The sequence below is a fragment of the Saccopteryx leptura genome, chromosome 11 (assembly GCF_036850995.1).
Source record: "Saccopteryx leptura isolate mSacLep1 chromosome 11, mSacLep1_pri_phased_curated, whole genome shotgun sequence".
Lineage (NCBI taxonomy): Eukaryota > Metazoa > Chordata > Mammalia > Chiroptera > Emballonuridae > Saccopteryx > Saccopteryx leptura.
The window spans coordinates 44,932,218-44,959,641 of NC_089513.1; the positions used below are offsets into that span (position 1 = coordinate 44,932,218).

The window sequence follows — 27,424 nt, forward strand, 5'->3', positions numbered from 1 at the left end:
CCAGTGGTAGTCAACCTGGTCCCTACTGCCCACTAGTGGGCGTTCCAGCTTTCATGGTGGGTGGTAGCAGAGCAACCAAAGTATATATAAATAAAAAGATAGATTTAACTATAGTAAGTTGTTTTATCAAGATTTATTCTGCCCTGGCCACTTGGCTCAGCAGTAGAGCGTCGGTCTGGCGTGCAGGAGTCCCAGGTTCGATTCCTGGCTAGGGCACACAGAAGAAGCGCCCATCTGCTTCTCCACCCCACCCCCTTTCCTTCCTCTCTGTCTCTCTCTTCCCCTCCCACAGCCGAGGCTCCATGGGAGCAAAGATTGCCCGGGCGCTGAGGATGGCTCTGTGGCCTCTGCCTCAGGCGCTAGAATGGCTCTGGCTGCAACAGAGTGATGCCCCAGATGGGCAGAGCATCGCCCCCTGGTGGGCATGCTGGGTGGATCCCGGTCGGGCGCATGCGGGAGTCTGACTGCCTCCCCGTTTCCAGCTTCAGAAAAATGAAAAAAAAAAAAAAAGATTTATTCTGCCAAACTTAGTGAAAATCCGACATAAAGTACTTGGCAAGTAATTATTATTATATGCTTTTAACTTGCTGTCACCCTGCTTTATAAATTTTATAAAGTAAAGTTACTTCCCTACTTTATAAATCACCATTACTGTGGAACCGGTGGACAGTTAGAAAATCTTACTACTAACAAATACAAAAGTGGGCGGTAGATATAAAAAGGTTGACTACCCCTGATCTACACAATGATACTATATTGGTAAACATGTGAGGCCATTGTAGCACAAAACTATAAAAGGGTATACAAACTCTGAAGTGAGACAGACCTGGGTTTAAAATCCTGGGTCTGACACTTACTAGTTATACTGGGCATGTTATTTAACCTTTCTGAGCCTCAGTTTCCAGTTACCTGTAAAGTAGGTATGGTACTAGATTTTACTACTACTTTTTTGTAGGGAAGTTGTAGAAAGAAAAAATTTGTAAAGTATCATTCAATGCCCAGAATATAGTTATTTAATCAGGAGTGCTACTTCCTTAAAATTAAGGAGTAGGCTAAATGATAAAGTTTCTTCAAAAATCTATGATGAAGCCACAACTCAGAATTCTTCTATTTATTGCTAAAACAAGTCTACAAGTAGAGAACATGGAGTAGTAAACCCATAAGGAACAACCAGTACTATATATATGTTTTGACCACATTAATATAAGTAAAAAAGATACAGAAAAATGGATGTATTACTCTACTGGCAAGACTATACCTAGAATATTGAGTTCTTACTGAACAGTTTGACAAAACTAAAACATTAAGAAGAAATGTTACTTTGAAGAGTCTTGAAGTAATACCACGTGAGGAACAAACACGTCATGAAGAGAGGCTATTGACCCTAAGACAATACTCAGGATGGCCACGATAGTTGTCTTCATGTACACTAAGGACCACCAAGTAGAAGAGGGGATAAATTAGTTCCAGAAGGAAAAATCAGAATCGACAAATAGAACTTATAAATAGAGTGATTTCTACACACAAGATTAGAAAGAACTTTCATATAGTTTCATCTCACTAAAATTAAAAAGGCATGCCCTGGCCAGATAGCTCGGTTGGTTAGAACATCACCCTGAAGCACAGAGGTTGCTGGTTTGATTGCCAGTAAGGGCAAAAACACAGGAACAGACTGATGTTCCTGCCTCTCTCTCTTTCCCATCCTCTCTCACCGACGTCAATAAATAAAAATTTTTTTAAATTAAATTAAATTAAATTGGCTTGGAAGGCAATGAACTTGTACTAGAGGTGTTCAAACAATGCTACTTGTTAAAGAAGTCATACAAGGAATTCAACTTGTAAGAGAACTGTGTAATTCATTTTCAAAACAAAATGAAACGACTTTTTTTTTTTTACCTCTGTCCACCTAGAAGAGAGCAGTGAATAAAATAAAACCTACAGTCTTTAAGTGTATCTACTTAAGTATAGACTCCTTTGACTTTCACTGATCTAGCACATCTATTTCCCGAAACAAAGATAGTTATGACCCTAATGACTAGTTTATTTAACTATCTGCTTTCTGTGACTGGTAGAATTTATATATAAACTTTATATATACTTACATAAATATATATATTTAAGTATATGTAAACTTCACAATGTCAAATTGTTACTGAATAATTTCTCACTACAATGTCACTAAATAACTGTCCTAACATATAAGGTATCTGTAACATCAAAAGCAGAATAGAGGTGAGTTAGAATCACTGCATTTCACAAGCAGAAATATAGGTCAAATATTTTTCCTAAAGTTTAGGGAAATTTCAGATACTAACAGCATACCAGTATAGTTAGGTAGTCAGAGAAAACCAGGTTGCCTTTATGAGGTAATACTCATTTTTTTAAAACTGTCAAGGAAAAGACAATTTGTTCAAGAGCAAGCTACAAAGAATTGCCTTATGGGAACATAGACTATCTTAAATTTCAGAAGAGAACTGAAAGACACAAAAGACTACCTCTTACACTATTCTAAGGCATAGCCTAAGTAAACATTAATCTTTACTATAATTTAAACTTCAGCTTTTACATCTTTCCTAAAATATTAATGAGCCTCAACAGGAAAAGTATGTAAATTTGAGAACACTAAAAAGAAATTAATCCTAAACTAATTGGAGTTATTCTACCAAGCAAATGACATTATTTGCTTTCAATATACTTTATATACCATGGTTGTTGAGGTGATCACCTAATTCTGTATTAACCTCTATATAAATATTATCTTATTTTCTTCCGTATTCTTAAGTATCAAGGTTGATGTGTTCAAAATATCATAAGTTACCTGTGCTAAAAAACTTTACATAGGCCCTGGTTGGTTGGCTCAGCGGTAGAGCGTCGGCCTGGCATGCGGGGGACCCGGGTTCAATTCCCGGCCAGGGCACATAGGAGAAGCGCCCATTTGCTTCTCCACCCCCACCCCTTCCTTCCTCTCTGTCTCTCTCTTCCCCTCCCGCAGCCGAGGCTCCATTGGAGCAAAGATGGCCCCGGCACTGGGGATGGCTCCTTGGCCTCTGCCCCAGGCACTAGAGTGGCTCTGGTCGCGGCAGAGCGACGCCCCGGAGGGGCAGAGCGTCGCCCCTGGTGGGCGTGCTGGGTGGATCCCGGTCGGGCGCATGCGGGAGTCTGTTCTGACTGTCTCTCCCCGTTTCCAGCTTCAGAAAAATACAAAACAAACAAACAAACAAACGAAAAACAAAAAAAACCCCCAAACTTCACATAACATTAACTCTGAGTAGTGAGTTTTTTTCCTGGACCTCCGGGAGTTGTTGTGTTTTTTTTTGTTTTTTTTTTAAATGAAATTAGTTCCAGTTCCAGTTTTATTAACTTAAAATCATGTTTGTTTGATAACCAATTTATGGAAACAAGAAGAACATACATTTGCCTTTTTTTAATGTTGCCTTACACATTTTTAAAATAAAAATTTTTGTACGATCATACTCTGGATGGTCAGGAGGCACAAGGACATACATGGATGTTCGTACTACTCAAAGGGTTAATACAGGTCAACAGTCATTTTTCTGAAATCTTTGGGAGCCGATGTGATTCAGAGTTCAGATTTTTTTTTTTTACAAAGAGGGTAATATCCAGCATATAGAGATTATTTCATAAGACCTCCTGTAGAGCCTAAGGCATCAATGTGTAGTCAAGCACATTGATATTTTCACAGCAAAGCACTGAATGCTCACATGAAGTGATGGAATAAATAGGAACTATAAATAGCATTCTATAAGTTGAGGTAAAGTTTGGTTGTGAGTAACATTTCAAAAAAAATCTTCTGAGTTTTGGAATCGTATATAAAAGATTGTGGATCTGTGTTCTACCCTCACTTCAATATACAGCATGAGGAAAATCAGATAAGTGTTAACATTTTCATACAGATGCTTGACCACCTCACTCTGACTCCCTAGCCTTCTTTCCTCATTTATTATTCTTCCTCAAAATTACCTTTGGCTACCAATATACAATGATTGATCACACTGAGAGGAATATATAATCCTATTGGGACATTCACTACCTAAATACCGATAAGAACATGAATTTCACCTGTGAAATGTGTTTACACATAAGATAATAACTCTTCTCAGCTAAAATAACGTTACATCTGCATAGTTTGTACCAAAATTATTATAGATGCCTGCCCAAATGTAATAGAATCTTTAAGAGCCCTATAAAACCAGTAAGACGATGTGAATCCTAATTCTTAGAAAAATATAAGCTTCATGAAAATTAAAAATAAAAGGTAGTCATCTCTCTGCTCTGTATTAGTCAACACATATTATTTTTTGAGACACTGTCACATAACAAGAACAGAGACCACTAAGTCAAAAGATATGTGTCTGAGTGATGGTATTATAACCCAGTAGCTGTAAGACCAACACAAGTTGACTTTTTGTGAGCTCTGGTCTCCTTTTCTACCAAGTACAGAAGGTAAAACTACTTGAAGAATCAGAGTGAACAATACAAATAATAGACATAAAACACAAAGAAGAGTAACTGGTACACAGGGTAAAAGTTATTTCTATTCTTTAAAAGAAATGGTGGGAGAGTAGAGAGATTGGACAGAAAAAGATTTTCAGGCCTAAGAAGTGTGCAAAAGGAAATACTTATTCAGTTTGTTTTTATGAAGCTTCTGGGACAGGGCTGGAAGAAGGGAGACAAAACTTAAATATTTATTTTAAATATAAGTATTTTAAAAATGTATTATTTCTAATAATCAATAAAAGTAAAATGATTTAAATTAAAATGTTCAGATACTTTCTCTATATACTGCAAATGAATCTAGGAGATGAAAAAGCACTTTTCAGACATACTCCCAAATAATGAACAAAGATATAGTGGTCATTTTATATTTTTTATTGCAGAACATTTCATCATTTTTTAAAATAAAATCTGCAACCTTCTTCTTCTTTTACTGAATTTATTGGGTGACACTGGTTAACAAGATCATACAGGTTTCAGGTGCACAATTCCACAACTTCATCTGTACACCGCATTGTACGTTCCCCACCCCAAGTCACCATTAATCCCCGGAGCCCTCCTTTACCCCCCGGCCCCTCCCATCTGAAACTCTTAACAAATCTTTACAGTTTGTACAGCTAAGCAAAATGAGGAAAGAAAAATTGGGGTAAAATATTATATTTTCTACTGAAATTTAGAAAAAGTACTTACTCAGTTTTCTGCTGCAGTTGTTCAGAAAGCTTTTTGTTTTCTTCCTGTAGCATATTCTTTTCATTCACTTAAATACAATGTGAAAAAGAAGGCATATATTGTAATTCTATTAACATGTATGTCAGGTTTTTTCAATAATTTCAACAATTATGGAGACATTAAGATTGCTAATTCTATTTTTTTTTTAATTTACTGATTTTAGAGAGGGGGAAGAGAGAGAGAAAGAAAAACATTGATTTGTTGCTCCACTCATTTATGCATTCATTGGTTGATTCTTGTGCCCTCACTAGAGAGATCGTGCCCTCAACCCTGACATACTGGGATGACACTCTAACCAACTGAGCTAGGGCTGGGATTTCAAATTTAAGTCAAAATATTAGGGTTAATGTTACCATGCAAAACTAATTTGTTACTAGGAAGTGATTATATCTCAGATTGTGCCAGTTCCATGTAAATGATTGATAATTTTATGTCATGCTTGTGGGCAAAAAAGAAAGAGTACTTCATGTACTGGGGAATAGTCTAATTATTCTTTCTGAGGACGAGAAAGTATTCCATCTAGTTACTCAGTCCTACTATTTTGAAAACCCGTTTTAGTGAGTCATTTATCTTGAAATAAATCTGATCATAAAAGTAATATAACACTGAATATCAGCATAATTTTTATAACATAAACACACTTAAGTCATATTTTGTTCTTTAGTCATACTCTATATTTCATGAATAATTATGGTATCAATAATCTAAGCATATCCATTGAAGTAATAACTGTTTGATTCTCCCTCAACTAAATTTTCCTATCCATCTTTAATTTGTAAAGCAGAAACTTCATTTTGGGCTATAATTTCCACTGTAGCCAGTATAAAATTCCTATCAATCTTTAGTATGACATCACTGGTTAAGCATGTTTTACTAGGAGGAATATATACAAGAGATCAAGTCACAGTAAATACAATTAACCTCTGTTAAAGAAAGTTAATCATATTCTAAATATCTGTTAATAATTTAGTGGTTTTTTTATAAATCTAAACATATTTTCTTACATTGAATAAACAAAAATTTTGGGACTAGTTACAATATGTGAGGTTGTTAGACTACCTCCTGTGGAATATCTAAAAAAACCTTAAGATTTGGACAATGACCTAAAGAAAAGTATAGTGTAATGAGGGACAAGTTTTCATATGAACATGCTTTACACAGATGAAAGTGACAGGGTTAGAGAGGTACAGATAATTTCAAGGAAGAAAAAGGTTGCTTTGGGCCCTTGAGGAGATCAGGAAAGAAACACAGAGAGGAAAAATGCACTGGGTAGGTGATTATTCTATGCAGAGAATTAATGGAACAAAGCTAGAAAGAAAGATTGGGTATAATAAGTAGTAGAAAGCCTTCAAAAGTAGGCTAAGGAGTCTGAAACTTACCTAAAACAATTATCAGTTATTTTTCACAGATGGAAAATGAGAAGATTGGTTGATTTTTTTTTATTTTTTAGTGAGAGGAGGAGAGGCAGAGAGACAGATTCCCACATGTGCCCTGACCAATATCCACCCGGCAAACCTATTGGGGGGGGGGGGATGCTCCGTTGCTTAGCAACCCAAGCCATGTTTTAGTGCCTGAGGTGGAGGCCACAGAGTTATTCCCAGTGCCTGAGGCCAACTCCCTAAAACCAATTGAGCCAGGGCTGCGGGAAGGGAAGAGTGAGTAAGAGAAAGAGAGAGAGAGAGAGAGAGAGAAAGGGGAGGGAGAGGGGTGGAGAAGCAGATGGTTTCTTCTTCTGTGTACCCTGACCAGGAATCGAACCTGGACATCCACACAGCAGGCCAATGCTCTACCACTGAGCCAGTGGGCCAGGGCCTGATTTGTTAGTAGTTATATATACAAAACTGAGAAGCATTGAGTACCTCGTCTAATTTGCAAGGTGAAGAAATAAAGTGAGAAAAGGCAAAACAGCTGTGACAGGCAGAATCAGTAATCATACTGCTCACAAAAATTAGAGGATATTTTGTTGTTTCATATTCATTTTGAAATATCCCATAATTTTTGTGAGCAATATATTTGGCAACTCACCTGTTGTAGGGTGAAAGAAGTCAAAGATTCTGATTTAGATGATTTACTTGAGCCTGACCTGTGGTGGTGCAGTAGATAGTCAACCTGGAACACTGAAGTTGCCAGTTCAAAACCCTAGGCTTGCTGGGTCAAGCCACACATGACCACCAATCAGTGAGAACTAAAGTGAAGTAACTATAAGATACTTCTCGCTCCCCCACCCTACCACCTCCACTCTCTCTTCTTTCTGTAACATCAATAAATAAAAACATTTTATTTTGTATTTTTCCAAAGGTAGAAGCTGGGAGGCAGTCAGACAGACTCCCGCATATGCCCAACCAGGATCCACCCGGCACGCCCACTAGGGGGCGATGCTCTGCCCACCTGGGGTGCTGGTCCATTGTAGCCAGAGCTATTCTAGCAACTGAGTCGGAGGCCATGAGCCATCCTCAGCGCCTGGGCCAACTTGCTCCAATGGAGCTTTGGCAGCGGGAGGGGAAGAGAGAGGCAGAAAGGCAGGAGAGGGGGAAGGATGGAGAAGCAGATGGGTGCTTCTCCTGTGTGCCCTGACTGGGAATTGAACCCAGGATTTTCACATGCTGGGCTGAAGCTCTACCACTGAGTCAACTGGCCAGGGCTAAAAATATTTTTAAAAAATGGTTTACTTGACTCTCCCTGTTCGTATCCAATAAAATGACAAAACAACTCTAAAGAGAAGTCAAATGCAATACTAAAAAGCCAGGAAGGATGTTACTAGTAGATCAAAACTAAAGTGATTCAGAACATGGTTAAGATAATAACCTTATATTTTAGAAATGCACAGTAAAATTTCAAGGTTGATCAAAAACAATAGAAATAAGAGTTTAAAAAAACAGTAAAGAAGCAAATTAAAGCTGTAACACTTGGAGTGTGTCCAAAAGCAAATGGCATAACCCAGACGTTTTCCTTCAATAAACTGCTGGTACAAATCAAAAAAGAATCAAATGAAAATGAGAAGAAAAACATCCTCAAAATTCAGTAACTGGAAAAAGTAATAACAAAAAAGAAAGAGAGGCAAGACAGGAAGAAAAAAGTAGCAATAAGATAGAAACACCAAAAATTCATAAACATGAAGCTCTTAATATTTTTATTCTTGCAATAACTTTAAAATTTGACTTCAATGATTTTTCTGTTGCTCATTTTAATGTAAAGTGAGGTTTTCTAAACTTTTCAGCAATCATATTGGTGGTACTATTAGTGGTGCTATTTTGAGGCTACTAGCTAGTAACATGATATTAAAACATGAGTATCTAGGAGATGTTTTAAATGTATTATTTCTGTGTTCTTGAGAATCAGAATACTTAAGTTGGAAGAAAGGAGCTATAGATATTATTAGAGAAAAGGTTAGTAAAAGATCTATAGTCTTTAATTTTCAACATAAACTCATGAACCATTTTATTTATCTGAAACCAGGCAAAACAATATTCCAGCCATTTACCCAAGAAGAAATGCAAACTGATTATCATGTGAAAAGATATGTGACCTGAACAATAATAAAGAGGATGGTAATCTTAAAAAGGTATCATTCTTTACCCACCAGATTGGATATTATTAGTTACTACATTTGTCCAATGCTGAAGATGATGTAGGGAAAGAAACATTTTCAAACACTCAAACAAACATAAAATTAGGCTGTCCATCAGTAGGAGAATGGCTAAATAAATCACATCTATACTATGGAATACAACGTAGCAATGAAAATGAACACTGTCCCATGTCTTAAACCTAAGTTTTTTCCTTTTCTGGAGTTTTTGGCTATTTCAGGCAGTTAAAGTTACTTGGAAATCTATTAGATATGTAGACATTTCTGGAGATCATTTCTAGTACTAATAATATAATGGTGGATCTCAACTATGTTTATTGAGATGTAATAAATGCTCATTTCTACTCATCAGTAATATTCTTATATTCCTAAATAAACACATGCATATATATTCATATGTCAACATATATTCATACATAGACCATAGAATCTTATAGACCTAAATATATTAACACATAAAGACTTCTAAGACATACTATAAAATACAACTGACACATGTCAAAACAAAAAGTATGGTATGATTCCAAAAAAATTTAAAAGAGAAGAGAGAAAAGAGAGAAAAACAAAGAACAGAGACAGGCAGAAAGACAGACAAACTTGGACCTGGAAAGATATTATTCAGATTGTTAGTAGTAACTACTATGTTTTCTCTGTTTAAAATAATGAGCATATACTATACTCTTGCTTGAGCAACCAGAGGATTGCAATATAATCGAAAAACAGTAGTCAGAAGATGGAACTAGGTTGGAAAGAAGATTAAGTGCTGGACATGTGGATTATGAGTAGTTTATAGGAAATCTAGGTAAGGGTGACTAAGGGAGTATATAAACAGGTATAAAAGGTTACAAGAGGTAGTAGAAGAGAAAAAAGCTAAGAATGAAAGAAAACAGACTCTGGCTGGTTAGCTCAAAGTGTTGTCTGGAAACAACGAAGTTGCGGGTTCAATCCCCAGTTAGGGCACATACAGGAAGCAATCAATAAATGCACAACTAAGTGGAACAACAAATGAATACTCCCCCAAACCCCTTTCCTCTCTCTGTCTCTCTAAAATCAATCAATCAATCAAGAGAATTTTTTAAAATGAAAGAAAACCCTATATTAAAGAAGCCTAACTGAAAATGGTATATTTGTAATATGTCATGAAATCAAAATAATATAAATACACCTTTATAGAACACTAAATTGTCTGTACTTAATTTAACTAAACAGTTCCATCACATAATAATAAAACCAAAGAAGCATATGTGGACATATCCTTAGGAAATCTGCATCTGGTCTTAACAGCTGGTGAGACTTTAAGGCCAACGTGTACAGAATGTGCACAACCTTTTGATAACTATTTCTTACTAAAATAATCATGACATTAAATCTACACAAAGAAAAAAAGGACAATTCAACTTTTGCCTAAATAAGCAAAAATATTGGTAAACAATAGGTTTTAACAACAGTATATTATGCTTTAAATAATAAGTGAAGAAAGGAAACTCACTAAGCTCTGTGATAAGTTTAAGATTCTGCTGCCGGATATTTTCAAATTCTTGCTGTTTTTTTCGCATATGTTCTTCGGTTACTGCACAGCGATCACATAATCCTGCTCTTAATCTATGAAGCAAAAACAAAATATTTTTAGACTGGAACTTAAAATGTTCTCATAAAAAAAAATAAGTAAAGTGATGGATATGTTAACCCCAGAGGGTGGGAATTCTTTAGCAATGTATATATATCTATCAAATCACCAAGATATACAATTTATTTTATACTTTTGTCAATTATACCTCAATAAAGCTGAAATTTAAAGAAAAAATATTTTTAACTACCACAAGATATTTTTTCATATCTGAACCCCAAGATTTTTATACTTTTTGAAGATATAAGGAATTGACTTGGCAAATAAAAAGAAAAATAATTTGTTTAATGATATATTCATACCTTTAATAAATTCTAAAATAGGCTGAAATCATGAAAATAGGCTACAACATCACTTTCTATAGACTGCAATTCTGAGTGAAATTCTGTAAAAATCTGCCAATTTTAAACTCTACTCAAGTGAACTTACTTATTGAAGAAACTAACCTTGTTTTTATTATAGCTAAAATATGAACCAAGGGGCAGAATCACATCTTAAGCAAGTTTGTATTTGCTTTGCTTAGCATAGATTATAACATATAATGAATGTTCAACAATGAATACTATAGATCAAGGAACTCAAATTTTTTTTTAAAGTCACCTCATACTTTCCTCTCTTCAACATTTAAAAAACCCCAGTGTTAGTAAAAATTCACAATGTGCTACCATGTAAAAAAAAGATTACAAATAACTTTTATTAATTATGAGTGAGTGCTAAAAGTGAGAGGAAAATACATATATTGTATGGGGGAGGGGAATATGGAGAGAAAGGTGCACTCCAAAATGTTGGTAATAGTTATCTTACAAGTACCAGTATTTCTTTTTTTTGAGAGAGACAGACAGACAGATAGGGACAGACAGGGAGAGAGATGAGAAGCATCAACTCATAGTTGTGGCACTTTAATTGCACATAGATTGCTTTCTCATATGTGCCTTGACTGGGGAGCTCTAGCCAAGCCAGTGACCCCTTGCTCAAGCCAGTGACTTTGGACTTATGCCAGTGACCTTGGGCTTCAAGTCAGTAACTTTTGGGCTCAAGCTAGTGACCCTGCACTGAAGCTGGTAAGCCTGTGCTCAAGCCAGTGATCCTGAGTTTCGAACCTGGGTCCTCAGCATCCTAGGCTAATGATACTCTATCCACTGTGTCACCACCTGGTCAGGCTGCAGGTATCAGTATTATAGAAGATTTTCTTCTTAGTGTTTTGAAATTTCTCTAATTTCATTATTCATACAATCAGATTAAAAAGGTTAAAAAAAAAGACATATGCCCATATTAGGAATTTAGGAAACATATATTCTTAGATAGTAATTTCATTTCAATAATCTAAATGAATAAGATACTAAGTATTTAAGCATCTATGGAAGTCACAGCATGATAGTATATGCCATGAATATAAATATATGAAAAATGTACAACTAAAACAAACAAAAAGAACCTAGAGGTTCTTTTACATGAAAGTCTAACTCATAAACAGTGTTTTGCTAAAGATGTAAAAATAAAAGTTAGAGATCATCGGTTGCACTAATGGAATTAGAATTTCTAGAATGAAAGAATAAAGAACTGGGTATCATGGCTCAACTGGATATTAAGCCAACAGGAATTAGGACAATGAAAATCTTTGAAACTATAATACATGATGAGTAACATCTAAGTAGAGATGACAAAGTGAACATTTGCATCTATTTTCATCCCCTCCCCAAATCCCAAAACTCTACAGCAAATATATTTGTATACCTTTAAAGGCACAAACCCATGAGAACAGGGGGAATGGGAGAGAAGACAAAAGTACTATTAAAAGCAAGATAAGTGGCAGACAAACAGAAAGTGACCTGTGAACACTGAATCTTAAACTACTGATGGGAAAAGCCTAAAACTGAGTTGTCCAACATGGTAGCCACAGCCACATGTGACTGTTTCAATTTAAATAAATTAAAATACAATAAAATAAAAATAGAGCTCCTCAGTCACTCTCAAGCGCAACAGCCACATGAGTCTAGTAACTCCATACTGGATAGTACAGATATAGAACATTTCCATTATCACAGAAAATTTGACAGCACTGACTTAGAACCAACCTGATTTACACTGTAGAATTCCTAGAAGGTCAAAAATTGGTACCAGCAATTACTAACTTAAAGCATGTTTCAAGAAATTATCATACTAACATATTCCCCTATATTCTGAGCAGACAAGTGATTACTTCTTTCATTTCCAGCAGAAGACTAGAGACGGATCCTAGAGAGTCTAAAAGAGTGTCTGGTCTGGGAAGCACTAGAGACAGTTAAAGGTGGGAGTTCAATAACAAAATGAATGTATATGCACACCAAATTCTCAAAACCTAGCCTAGGCCCTCATCATCAACTTGGCTTTCAGAACATTGGTAGCCAGCCCTATTACACAATCCCGGAAGCAGAATTAGGTATATTTTCTAAGAAATCTGGCCAGCCTGATAGTAAAGACCTAAAGATACAGACATTATAATCATCAATGAAATAAACCAGGCAGATCATTGTACAGAAGCTCCGAGTCCACAGCTGTCCACAATGGAATTTAGCAATCAATAAAAGGAAATCTGGAAATTCACAAATATATTAATCTTAAACAAAACACTCCTAAAATAAACAATAAGTTAAAGAAGAAATCACAAGGGAAATTATAAAGATAGAGCCGCAGCTGAGTGCCAGTGTCTCCGTGTAAAATTCTACCCATTGGGGGCTCTCCAATCTAAAGGATAGCTCCCAATTTTCTTAGCAAAAACTAAAGTTCCCATGACATACATAGAGCTCTCAGTTCACTTCCTTATTTATAGGAAAACTCCTGGGGAGGGGAAAAGCAGAAGAGCTGGGCTAAAACAGTTATACAGTTAAAAGCACAGCATGTTAACTATGCAGAAAATTCAACACAGTCTCATACTTAAACACAGACAAGCAAAAGCAAAGATCACTAACTAGTGTATGAAGCAAACCGGTAACATTAAATAAGAAAATAAAATAGAACTGCTAAGCCTGACCGGTGGTAGTGCAGTGAATGGGCGTCAACCTGGGATGTTGCGGTCCCACGTTGGAAGCCCCGAGTTAAGTGTGGGCTCATCCAGCTTAAACTCAGGCTCATCAGCTTGAGTGCGGGGTTGCGGTTTGAGTGCGGTATCATCAACATGACCTCATGGTTGCTGGCTTGAGCCCAAAGGTTGCTGACTTGAAACCCAAAGTTTCTAGCTTGAGCCATAGGAGCCACTGGCTTGGCTGGAGATACCCCCCTCCCTCAGTCAAGGCACATATGAGAAGCAATCAATGAACAACTCAGGTGATACAACTATGAGTTGATGCTTCTCATCTCTCTCCCTCCCTTCCCCCTCACTAAAAAAAGGAGGGGGACACTATAATGTCCCTTCTTTTGAAGAGCTTACGACAAATGGCTAGAGAAAGACAGACAATAAAAAATAATTACAACAAAGTATGATTAAATCATGACAGTTAGTATCATGACAGAAGAAATACAGGATACTATGAAGTATAAAGCACACAGCAGAACTTAACCTACTCTGGGAAGTCTAAAGTCTCCTGAAGATTAAGTTTAAATTCAAATCTATGAGTAAGAAAGTTAGGAAGACAAAAGAGAACATCTGGTCCAGTATCTGAAAAATAATTGCAGAAACACAAATCGTCTGATTATGAGTACCAATTTTCCCTTTTAATGACAGCTGAAATACGAGTTTCTTATGACTGCCAAAAATGCTTTTAAAAATATTAAAGTCTACTGGACAACTCTGGTTTAACTGCTTTGTTTAGATTTTATTGATTTTTATTTATTTTTTTAGAGAGGAGAGAGAAAAGGAGAGCTGGCAGACAGGAAGCATCAATTCATAGTAGTTGCTTCTGTATGTGTCTTGACTGGGCAAGCCCACGGTCTTGAATAGGGGAACTCAGCATTCCAGGTTGACGCGTTATCCACTGCACCACCACAGGTCAGGCTGCTTTGTTCAGATTTCTAAAAAACACATTAAATCTACTTATCCAGCACAGTGACTGTTTCTTAGATTTAGTGAAATACACTGCTCACAAAAATTAGGGGATATTTCAAAATGAACATCAGAAAAGCAAACAAGAAGGCAAAGATAGTTGTCCAATTATGCAAATGAGATGCACAAAATAAAACCAACTTTTATTTCATTGGTGAAAATGCATTAAACAAAAGGCTGAAAGTACTGGAGTATCTGCACTTTCCCTGATCTTGAAAGTGCACATCCTGCCATTTCTCAGCCCTTGCAATGCCCCAAATGCGGAGGCTGGAGAGCCATAGGACGTCTTGAAGCTAATCAACTCAGAAAACAGTGGCAACAGCACTTGGAACATCCCAAAGCGTGATTAGCAGACTGTGGAATCGCTTTCAAGACACTGGCTCAGTACAAAGAAGATAAGGGCAGGGTCGCCCATCTGCCCCAACAGCAAGAGATGACTGCTACTTGACCTTATTGGCAAGAAGGAACAAGTAGTGCAACAGAGCTGCGGGGACAGTTTCCTGCTGCTGCTGGACAACGGATAGGCACCCAGACCATACAAAATCAGCTCCATCATGCTGGACTGCATGCTCGGTGACCAACGGTATGCATTCTGTTATCTGCTGAATACCACAGAACCTGTAGAAGGTGGCTGATGAGCACCGTCACCGGACCTGTGATGAGTGTTCCAATTGTACTCTTCTCTGATGAGTCATGGTTCAGTCTGCAGCCTTACAATCATCTTGTCCTGATCTGGCGTGAACGAGGAACACGGAAAATTCCAAAGTTTCATGCAAGAAGGGACTCCTTTGGTGGTGGTGGAATCATGATGTGGGCTGGCATCAGCATTTGTGGTCATACCGACCTCCACGTCATCAGAAACAGATCGCTGACTGCTGTCAGATATCAAGATGAGGTCCTGCATCCTATAGTGATACCCTAGGCAGGAGCAGTTAGAAACAACTTTCTTTTCATGGATGATATTGCAAGGCCCCACTGTGCACATCTTGTCAACAACACGCTTCAAGAGGCAGGAATTGAACGCATGGACTAGTCTTCACGTTCTCCAGACCTGAATCCCATTGAACATGCTCCGGATGCACTGGGAAGGCGTCTGGCAAACTGTCCAGTGCCTCCCACAGCACTTCTTGAGCTGGAAGTTGCCCTGGAGCAAGAGTGGCAGCGGATCCCACAAGAACTGCTGGACAGTCTGATCCTGTCCGTGCCCCATCGCTGTTAGTGTGTTTTTGCAGTCCTGGGTGACCATACACCCTACTGAACAGTCAATGTGTGACACTCTTGTCCAGCTTGACATGCTTCTGTTCACCCCCACCAATATGTCACTTGCTACTCAACCATGATGACTGAGTTTGTATTCATTTGCATAATCAAACAACTTTCTTTGACTTATCATTTGCTTTTCTGATGTTCTTGTTTAATGAAAAAAAAATCAAATGCTTCTTTTTATTATCGCTTCACATTCATTTGAAATATCCCCTAATTTTTCCTTAAAGAAAAGTTTGTAGCCTGACCAGGTAGTGGCGCAGTGGACAGAGTGTCGGACTGGGATGTGGAGTACCCAGGTTCGAAACCCCAAGGTCGCCAGCTTGAGCGCAGGCTCATCTGGTTTGAGCAAGGCTCACCAGCTTGGACCCACGGTCACTAGCTCGAGCAAGGGGTCACTCGGTCTGCTGTAGCCCCCCGTTCAAGGCACATATGAGAAAGTAATCAATGAACAACTAAAGTGTCACAAGGAAAAACTGATGATTGATGCTTCTCATCTTTCTCCCTTCCTGTCTGTCTGTCCCTATGTGTCCCTCTCTCTGACTTGGTCTCTGTCACAAAAAAAAAAAAAAAAAAAAAAATCAGCCCTGGCTGGGTAGCTCAGTTGGTTAGAATGCAGTCCTGATATGCCAAGGTTGTGGGTTCGATCCCCTGTCAGGACACACACAAGAATCAACCAATGAATGCATAAGTAAGTGGAACAACAAATTGGTGTTTTCTTTCTTTCCCTCACTTTCCCTAAAATCATATAAACAAACAAATAATAGTCAGATATAGATCATCCTTGGTTTAATTACATGAGGCTTCCTGAATTGAGGGATAAATCTTCGAGTATGCCCAGTAGAAAATTTCTGAGTTACATTTGAAATAAGGAGAGAAAAAGTATATGTATAAGGAGATGAGGCCCTGGCTGGGTAGCTCAGTTGGTTCGAGTGTCCTCCCAATATGCCACTGTTGATCCCGGTCAGGGCACATACAAGAATCAACTACTGAATGCATAAATAAGTGGAGCAAAAAATCAATGTTTCTCTCTCTCTGAAATAAATTAATTTAAAAAAAAATGAAATAAGCTACACTCCTTGCCCCACTCCTACTCCCACCACCAAATTAATACCACCGGCCCTGGCCGGTTGGCTCAGCGGTAGAGCGTCGGCCTGGCGTGCGGGGAACCCGGGTTCGATTCCTGGCCAGGGCACATAGGAGAAGCGCCCATTTGCTTCTCCACCCCCCCCTCCTTCCTCTCTGTCTCTCTCTTCCCCTCCCGCAGCCGGGGCTCCGTTGGAGCAAAGATGGCCCGGGCGCTGGGGATGGCTCCTTGGCCTCTGCCCCAGACGCTAGAGTGGCTCTGGTCGCGGCAGAGCGACGTCCCGGAGGGGCAGAGCATCGCCCCCTGGTGGGCAGAGCGTCGCCCCCTGGTGGGCAGAGCATCGCCCCTGGTGGGCGTGCGGATGGATCCTGGTCGGGCGCATGCGGGAGTCTGTCTGACTGTCTCTCCCCGTTTCCAGCTTTAAAACAAACAAATTAATACCACCTATGAAGGACCTAGAGGTGAAAGGAATAAAAGGCAAGAGAACATTTAAGGTAAGAAACAGTAGAGAAGCATCACAGCCACATGAAATCAATGACCGCATATCAAAAATAGGAAAGAATCTAGTTTCAAGAAATTGCAGAAAAGATATACATATATATCTTTTATATATATACATACACATATATATACACACACACACACACATATATATACATACATATGTGTGTGTGTATATATATATTTTTCCCCTCCCCAGGCACACCATACTCCCTGCATCTTGACATGTTCACCAATCCAGAAACTCAACAAAAAGATAATTTTCACAATATATTAACTGGATAAAAGACAGTAATTTAGAAAATACTTTAATGGGAAGAGTCGGGGCATTTATCCACTAACATTTTTTTCTCAGAATGGGTCTGGAAGAGAAAATTTCTCTTAAGAGGGGAAACTCAAAATACAAAATTAACAAAACTGGAATCCCAAACTAGAAATCAGAAAGTGAAGAAATAAACAGAAGACACTGGAAAGCAGTGTCTGCAAGGGCTAAGATGAAGAACACTGCATCTTCAGGATGAAATTGAGAGTTAATTCTTATTCAAACAAACATAATGAAAACTTTATCCTGTGATGTTTTTTCAGTGTATTAACCATTTACTAATGACCAACTAAACAGGAAGTGTGCTGGGAAAAGAAATTTTAAAAAAATGAAAGAAGCAGGAAGGGTGCTGGAAATAAATACCATCACTTGCTGAAGTGGCAGCCACAAAAATGCGTCTCCTGTGGGAAGTACAATCCCTGGCTCCAGCTGGTGTGCTCTGACATTCTTCACCTGTTTATACAGGTGAACACACCAGACATTCCAGGGGCAGACGCCAGCCAATGAATGAGTGGCGCAGGTATATTACGGCTGCAGGACTCCTTGCTGAAGCTTTCTTAAAACTGCAACTCAGTCTAAGACCGTCCTTTTCTCTCAATTCTTCAAAGGGATTAGATGCATGGAAATGTCATGGCTCTTCCAGGTCCCTCTTTATTTGCCCTACAGTTGCATCCCCCAGGATCTCTTGAATGTTTGCTTCTCAGATTAGTTAGAGCCAAACTTAAATTTTTCTTTATGTAGGAATCACAGAACAGAGAGTTCCTAATCTCTTGCCATTACTACCATCAGTACAGTGAAGGAAAAAGCTCATTGCTGGTGGAAAGTGGTGGAGTGGTAGAGATGAGAGAAAAAAATGGTGAAATAAGAGGAGGTGCTTCAATCACTAGAGAATTAAAGGCTGAGATATATATGCTTTCTGCCCTTCCTCCTAAATCCTCTACTACATACACAAAGAAAATAGAAGAAATGCCTCACCACACTAATGGAAGAATAACTGATGATTTCCTTTATAATCCTGGACTGAGGTGGAGGACAGGTAAGAGGGATAATTGGCCTTCTAGCTTCCTGATATCTCAGCTGGAGAGAACCCTGATCTGGCTGTGGTATGTAAAAGACCACAGTGCTAAAGGCTGGCATCACATTCCCCACATGAGGGCTATTATAAGGCTTTAAAATTTCTATTATATACTTTTAATTGCATTATCTTATTTAATCTTCAAAATAACCCCTGTGAAGAAGGTATTATTAGTGTCATGTCATGTGTTCCTGGATTTTTTCATACTCTGATAATTTGTCTTTCTCAATATTTTTTGCTGACTGGGGTCCTTATTCTTCACTAGGCCTTAATTAGTATGCCCAATGATTCAGCCTTAAGACCTCTCTATTCCCTTCTTAGTCTTTAAGATATCCTTGGTGGGGGGGGGGGGCAGAGTGGAGGGAGAAAAAAAATTTTAAAGAAAAAATAAAATAAAAAGAAAAAAAATATATAAACAATAATTAAAAAAAAAACATAACAAATAGAAAGGGGGGGAGGTGGAGGAGGGTATGGGGGATAAATGGTGATAGACGAGGACTTGACCGGGGATGGTTGGTGAACACACAACATGGTGTAGAGGTGTGTTGTAGAATTGGACACCTGAAACTTTTATGTTAACCAGTGTCACCCAATTCAATTAAAAAAAGAAATGTCCTTAGGAGATCTTATCTAGATTCAAAGTTTTAAATACTATTTATATGTAGTTGTTAATGACTTCAAAATTTGTTTCTCTAGCTTTAATCCCTCCAGTTGGTTCAGACTCATATATGTATACAACTATCTATGTAATGTCTAAATTTGGATACAGGAGATATGATAAGTACTAACATCCCCTTGGAATTCCCCTGCTTGAAGCTTTTAATGGCTTCCCATCACAATTAAAATCCAAGTTTTACTATGTTTGCAAATAATCTAGTTATTTCCCACCTTCACCATCTTTTCTCCTATCATGCATCCTCTTATGCATTAAGTTAGAATCACAGTGGACTTTCTATACCTCAAATATTTCAAAACTTATTTGTACCTTAGGCTTTTGCATTTGTCTATTCTCTTTGAATCTCCCATTCTTCAAACAACTGGCTCTTTTTTATATAATTCTGGTCTCAGTTCAAATGGTTCCTCCTCAGAAAGGCCTGACATCTATCAGTATCCCTTCATTTCCTGATGCCTGTGGTCACTCAATTTCATAATTCAACTTTACTTCATAGCACTTAAAATCTGAAATCTTTGTGTGACTCAATTCCAATCCATGAAAATTAAATATCAGATCCATGACATACTAGGCATAGTATTATCTCTACTGAGTAAATAACAGTAATTAAGGATACAGTGTGAAGCTAAAATTCAAATTCACATATGTATATGATTCCAAAGCACATGGAGCTTTGAATAAAGCTCCATGTGCTTTCTACTATAGACTATTCCAGTAAATGTGCACCCACTGAGATAGTAGTTATAGAAGAAGAGTACTCAACTTCAGTTTGCATACATGCAGAATATTAGATTATTTACCACCAAAGGCAGAGTAACAAATTCAAATCACTAGACCTTCTGTAATATAAACAAAAATATGTAGTAATAAAGAAAAAATATTAAGTATAAAGAAACATTGTTTATTATATTATAGATAGTTAAAAATCCTAAATAGCACTTACAGTTCAGAAAAAAGAATGTAGCAAAATCTGGAAGCCTTTTCTAATATTGGGTGTTAACCTCATAGGAGTAAAAAAGAAACAAGTTTGTGGAGGTGAACAAAGTGACAGGCATTATTTTGGGAATATTCAGAAAAGAGAGTCACTAGTCAGCCTGAAAATGAAGAATATGCAGAAAAGAAAAGAGAATGGCAGGATAAAGAAGACAGAATAGGCCCTAGCCAGGTAGCTCAGCTGGTTAGAGTGTTGTCCTGATACGCCAAGGTTGCAGGTTCAATACCTGGTCAGGGCATATACAAGAATCAACAAACGAATGACTCAACAGAACACCAAATCCAAGTTATTCTGTGTATCTCATTTCCTTTCTCTCTAAAATTAATAAAATTTCTTTCTAAAATTAACAAAATTAAATCATCAAATATTTCTTAATTATAACATATCAAACACCAGATAAAGAAACATCATGTAGCCTGACCAGGTGGAGGCGCAGTGAATAGTGTCAGACTGGGACAAAGAGGACCCAGGTTCGAGGCCCCGAGGTCACCAGCTTGAGTGCAGGCTCATCTGGTTTGAGCACAGCTCACCAGCTTGAACCCAAGGTCACTGGCTTGAACAAGGGATCACTCGGTCTGCTGTAGCCACACCCTCCCCACCCCCATTAAGGCACAAATGAGAAAGCAATCAATAAACAATTCAGGTGCCGCAATGAAGAATTGATGCTTCTCATCTCTCTCCCTTCCTATCTGTCTGTTCCTATCTGTCTCTCTCTGTCTCTGTCACACATACACACAAAAAAGAAAGAAACATTATTTAAAGGGTAAACTTGATGTGATTACTGTAATTCATGAAAAAAAAGCATGCAAATATCCTTAATTTCACAAAGTATCCAAAGTTGATGTAAGATCAGAAAAAAAAAAAAAAAATCAATTTTGGTCCCAGAGCTGGTTACGAATTAAAACCAATGTACTTTCTATTAAGGGGGAAAATCATCTCTTACTCAAGAAGACTCAAGAACCTGACTCACCGATCTTCTAACACTTTAATGGTTTCGTGAAGAACTTTCTGTTGCTCTCTCAGCTGTTGATTTTTGGTGAAGAATTCTTCAAGTCTTTGAGCATCTCTAAAAAAAAAAAAATAAGTTTTTGGGTTCTTTTAAGGAAAAATATTTCAACAGGATAATTCTGACATAAGAACTCCAAGGTATGGTCTTACCACTTATATAATATATCATAAATTTGCTATAACAAAACAAACAACAGGTGAAGTTTGAATATCTTGTTAATAAGAGTTCAAATAGAATTTGTTCTGCGGTGTTTTTGTACTACAGAGGTATGATGTCTAAGTGCCAGGCATTCATTATGCAATGCTGCAGTCCAGGTGAAGTAAGTAGATTATGATGCCACCCTGACTCAACATTATCAAAGCTGCCAATAAAATGCACACTTACTGTTTTGTTTTGTTTTTTATTTTGTCTACATTTGTTAATGTAACTAACAGACATCTCTACTCATTTCATCTCTATTCATTCCCATTATGGGGTATTTATACTTTCTATTTTATTAATTTGTGTGTTACTTAAACTTCTACCTGGTATTAATTTTAAGCCAGGGCTTACAGTGGTGTGGAAGTACACGAACCCTAAATCCTGATGCCTACAACTGAATCTCAGCTCTGCCATTGTCTAGCTGCAGCACCAACACTCTCTTGTAACCTATAATCTCTGTTCTTTAAAAAATGTGAATACTTTAGTATCTACTTGCAAGGACTAAGTACTAATGCATATATAGCATGCAGAATAGAGCTAGTACATAGTAAGATGAATTAAGGTGTTTATCATTATGATTTTACAGTCAGGAAAAAATAGACAAAGACATCTAAAATTTTATTTTAGTCGATTACCTGGCTTCTTTCCAAGGTTGTATAATATTTTATCCCTCTGTCATTATATTTTTAAAAATCAGAGGGGAGAGGGTGTAGGGACTGGATGAAAGAAGGTAAAGGGATTAGCCAAAAAACATACATATATATATATACATATATATGTTTTTATTTATATGTAAAACACATAGACACTGTCAACGGTGCTGTGATGGCTAGAGGGAAAGGGGGTGGGGCTAGGTGGAGGGGGGTAGAGGTAGGGAAAATGGGGACAGAAAGAAACATTGCTAGGGGCAAGGGGCACACAACCTGGTGGGTAAACGAAGGTTTGTTGAGCTGTGCCCTTGAAATCTGTATGGTTTGGTGAACCAATGTCATACCAATAAAGTCAAAAACATAAAAATAGTAAAAATGACATTACATAAAGTATGCTTATATTCTAATTCTAAGATAACCCATTAGACACTTAATTGGAATTTTCTGTGTGGTCTCAAAGTTGAAAATATAGGATGATTATTTTGGCTTAAATATCTTCCCCCAACTCCCTCAAGTGTCAAAATATCAAATAAAGATGACAAACTAGTCTGCCCCAAAGGAAGCTGTCCAAATGATTATGTCAAAATGGGCAAAATGTAGAAGTAAAACTGCTTCAAGTCGTAGTATCAATATTCAGGTATACTTCTTGAATATTGGTTGAATAAGAGCATTTGAGATCTTTTTCCCCAGCATTGTTGTCAATTGGTTCAAATAAAATTATACAAAAAAAATACTGGTTAATAGTTGATATTAAATGAAAAACCAATACATCTAACAGTGAAATCCTCCTATGATGTAACAAAGTTAGTTCTGGTAGCATATGTATATATCTAAAATTGGAAATAACAGTAACTGATGGCTGAAACTTGTTAATTTGGTTGTTTTTCATTTAGTAATAATAAAATTTTTATAATAGTTCTAAGAAATATATTTACTTTAGAAATAGCATCAGTTTTTCACTAGTCCCATTTTGGGAGTATTCAACAAATACTATAAATATTCAATATTTCTACATGTTTCATTTTGTAAATTAATTTGTGACAAAGAGAAGCTTTAGCCATGTGTACAGACAACTATCATCAAAACACAGGTCTGATACAACTTAGAAATGAACAAATGTAATACAGTTACTGAATACAGAGGGTCCTCTGGTTACTACAGTCTCGACATATGACATTTTGAGTTTACAATGCTCACTCCCATAAAAACTTAAAAAAACTTAGACATTGAATGTTTCGGCCTACACTGTTAGCATAGTACTTATGGGTTACACGGGCGAACTAGTTTGGTTGCACACAACGAAAAAGTACACAGTACAGTGTATCTACGTCCTTTTCCTTTTTCTGTGGCTTAGTTGTTTTTAAGTTCTAGATTATGATTTTACAACTGTGTCAGGATAGGTAAGTGACTTAGGCTATGGTGTGTTTCGACTTCCACCAAAATTTCGGTTACATCACTGTCATAGGAACAGAACTGTGTCGTAACCTGAGGATGCCCTGTACTTTTATAACTGCTTCTTCTAGGTGGGAATCACTAAGGACAGTGATATTATGCAAATACAGCTATTGTAACAACATGGAGATAAGACATTCTGACTGTTACTTGCCCCTGGCTGTGTATTATAAAATATATCGGAAAAAGGGAATTATGGTAATATAGGCAAACCCAAGTTCCTGGTCCCACAATGCAGAGACCTAACTTACTATAACATAAAGCATCCCTTTAATTCTCTGATTACTTGGGGAATTTAGTTAACTGTGCTTCCTAAATGTATAACCCCAAGCTACCTAAGGGTTATAGATTAATTACAATATATATTAAAAGGTTGCTAAGAGGATCAGATGACTCTGTAAACTACACATTGAAGGAAGGTACTGTTATGAACTACTGAATAAGCAGCCATGTTTTCCTTCTTTAAAATTCAGACATGTTATAGGTGATTTTTTTAGAAAGTAATACTCAATAGTTTACAAATTTAAGGGATTTTTTTCTTTTTGGTTTTTAGCAAGACAGAGAAACAGAGAGAAGGACAGATAGGGACAGACAGGAAGGGAGAGAGATGAGAAGCATTAATTCTTTGTTGCTCACCTTAATTTTTCATTGATTGCTTTCTCATATGTGCCTTGACTGGGGGGGGGGGGCTTCAGCCATGCCAGTGACCCCTTGATCAAGCCAGCGACCTTGAGCTTCAAGCCAGTGACCTTTGGGCTCAAGCCAGTGACCATGGGGTCGTCTATGATCCCACACTCTAGCCAGTGATCTTGTGCTCAAGCTGGATGAGCCTGCACCCAAGCTGGGGTTTTGAACCTGGGTCCTCAGTGTCCCAAGTCGACTTTCTATCTACTGTGCCACAGCCTGGTCAGACTAAGGTTTTTTATGTGGTTATTTGGTTAGAGGTGTGGAGAAATAGATTTTGTGTTAAAATTCTGTTATAAAAAGTGCATTTGTCATAAGCAAATCTAATTATGTCTAATCATTCAATCTATAGAGAAATGATTCTGATTCTAGCTAAGAGAAAAATACTTTATAGGTATAAATCTATCATTAAAAAGAATAATATTTTAGAAAATAAAGTTAATAGGCCTATATAAAGAATTCATTTTAATAAAACTAAATTCCTTCAAAAATTTAGTAAACATAGCTTAAAATATATAATCAAACAGCAAACACAGCTATATCTGGGTTTAATATTGCTTCTTAAAAGGACCAACTATGTATTCTTATTGAACAATGTGACCCTGTTAAATTCAATTTTCTAAATAAAATTTTTAAAAAAGTGACCAACATTTTTACTATAAAAGATGTCATTCTAATTAATCTAATTAATGGTTGTTAATCCAGCATTTACAAGATCATTAACTTCAACACTGAACCAAGGTACAATATGAAGAGCTCATTGTCTAACTACTGAGGAGCCCTGAGGAGCCACTGTGCCACCTCACCCGCAGGTGTTGTAAGGTACCAAAAGCTACAGAATCAATATTAATATTTTAAGAGGCTTGAAGAACATTTTATTAATTTGGGTTAAGGTGTGCAGAGAAATTGTGAGAATAGTCTCTGTACTGTGTGATTGGCATAACCAGGATGGCCCTTGGCATTGTATTGTAAATGCAAAGGGGAGGAAAACATGGATTCCCAGACATTCCACCACACCTGTGGGGAAAGGGATGAATGGCTAGCCAGGTGCAGGAAGAGAAAAGCCAAATAAACTTTTTCTTATAGCAATGAGCCATTCAGGGGCATTTGTCTCCACGGAAACTACCTCTCCTATGTAAAGGCATGTGGTTAATACGTGTGACTCTGGACAGAGAGATAGCGGATAAACACTAGAAAATATAGGAATGCCTTTTAATATGTAAAGAGACATCTTTCTATCATTGTGTTGATTTGTAAATTTTGTTTTCTCCAAAATGATGTATGGCTTGCAAATTGAACATGGTCCTATCATGTTAAAGGGCATATGACTATAACCAATAGTGGTAAAGGGCTCCTAATTACAATTTTTGCTTCTATACTTCCCACTTACAAAACTATAAAAACTAGGTAGAACAAAGGGCCAGCACGCTCTCCCTCAGATTTCTGTTGGAGTTGCTGCCACTTGATCAAGCTAGACAATAAAGCTTTGGTGTGTAATCGACGGACCTTGTTCGTGTCTTCAATGTTTCAGGTCCCTGTGGATTGGGCTTAACTACTAATCAACTTTGAAACATTACACTTTGGGTATCAAGAAAGGTCAGAAAAAACAGAGACCAAGGGATATTTACCAGAAAGGAGGGGGATAAGAGGTGGGTTACAAGAGGAAGAAGAATATTGTGATAAATTTACATGATAACAGATGACTACTAGAATTAGTGAGGTAATCACATTGTAAGGCATAAAAATGTCAAATCACTATATGTACTGTACACTTGAAACCACTAATATAACCAATATATGATTATATACCAACTATACTTAAATAAAAAATAAAAATCTACAAATCAAAGAATAAAAAAAGAAAAATGTCAGAGAGAACAAGAATTCTTATATACATAAAATAGGATATTTTAAAATCCTGAAATAACCCCAACGAAACAGTAATTAGCTATTTAGTTTGGTATGTGTTAAATTACCATACCAAGTCATTGCTGGTATTCATTTTCTGATTAACAACTCTTGTAGCAATGATCCCTAGTTGGACTATAAACAAAAATGAAGATGAAAACAACAGAATAGACCCTGGCTGGCTGACTCAGTCGTAGAGCGTCGGCCTGGCGTGTGGAAGTACCAGGTTTGATTCCTGGTCAGTCAGGGCGCACAGGAGAAGCAACCATCTCCTTCTCCACCGTTACCCCCATATCTCTCTCTCTCTCTCTCTCTCTCTCTCTCTCTCCATCTCTCTATCCCTCTAGCAACCATGACTTAAATAATTTGAGCAAAATGGGTCTAGAGCACTGAGGATGGCTCCATGGCCTCACCTCAGGCGCTAAAATAGCTCAGTTGCCAAGCAACAGAGCAGCAGCCCAGAGAGGCAGAGCATTGCCTGGTAGGGGGCTTGCCAGGTGGATCCCATTCAGGGCACATGTGGGAGTCTGCCTCTGTCTTCCCACCTCTCACTTAATATAAAAAAAATAATAATAATATAAAGAAAACACCAGAGTAAGTGTATTTCATAATTTTTAATGTCAAATCACTAAAAATATTTTATCATTGAAGATAATTGTATTTATTTTTAAGGGAAACAAAGATATTTTCCCTTTTGATTCCAAGTGAATAGCAAAGGAAATTTTACTTATTAATCAAAAAAACAATGTATTTTTCTCATGCAACTGATGCAGTTTCATTATAGTATTTATTTTTGAAATAATTTTTATAATGAGAATTTAAAAAGCGAAAGATTTATGCGATCTGAAGAGAAACCAGAGTATATATAATGAGAATTTTATACATCATTTTCTGTAACTATTCAGATAAATCTAACACACATATACATAGGTAACATCAATATTAATTAAAGTGCATTAAAAGGTTGAAAGGGTTTTGAAATCCTTATTGCCCACAGAAACAAAAAATCTGTGCAAAAGGAAGGAGCTGCTCTGGCTGCTATTCTGAGCTACACGAATAGGACTAGTCTAACTCTAGTTACAGTTTTGGTGGCCTATCCAACAGTCATTTCCTTCTTAATTCTTTTTAAA

At 37.2% G+C, this 27,424-nt stretch overlaps 1 protein-coding gene across 4 annotated transcripts in view; it reads right to left on the minus strand.

The window, feature by feature from the left end:
• RBBP8 (RB binding protein 8, endonuclease) overlaps window positions 1–27,424 on the minus strand; it is a 107,454-nt gene that overhangs the window by 38,984 nt on the left and 41,046 nt on the right. For all 4 annotated transcript variants that reach the window (XM_066352535.1, XM_066352537.1, XM_066352536.1 and 1 more), the window contains 3 exons: window positions 21,361–21,456; window positions 10,320–10,432; window positions 5,206–5,272 (listed from right to left, as the gene is read on the minus strand). In XM_066352535.1, the coding sequence (XP_066208632.1) occupies window positions 5,206–5,272; window positions 10,320–10,432; window positions 21,361–21,456 (276 nt within the window). The remainder of the gene's footprint in view (window positions 1–5,205; window positions 5,273–10,319; window positions 10,433–21,360; window positions 21,457–27,424) is intronic.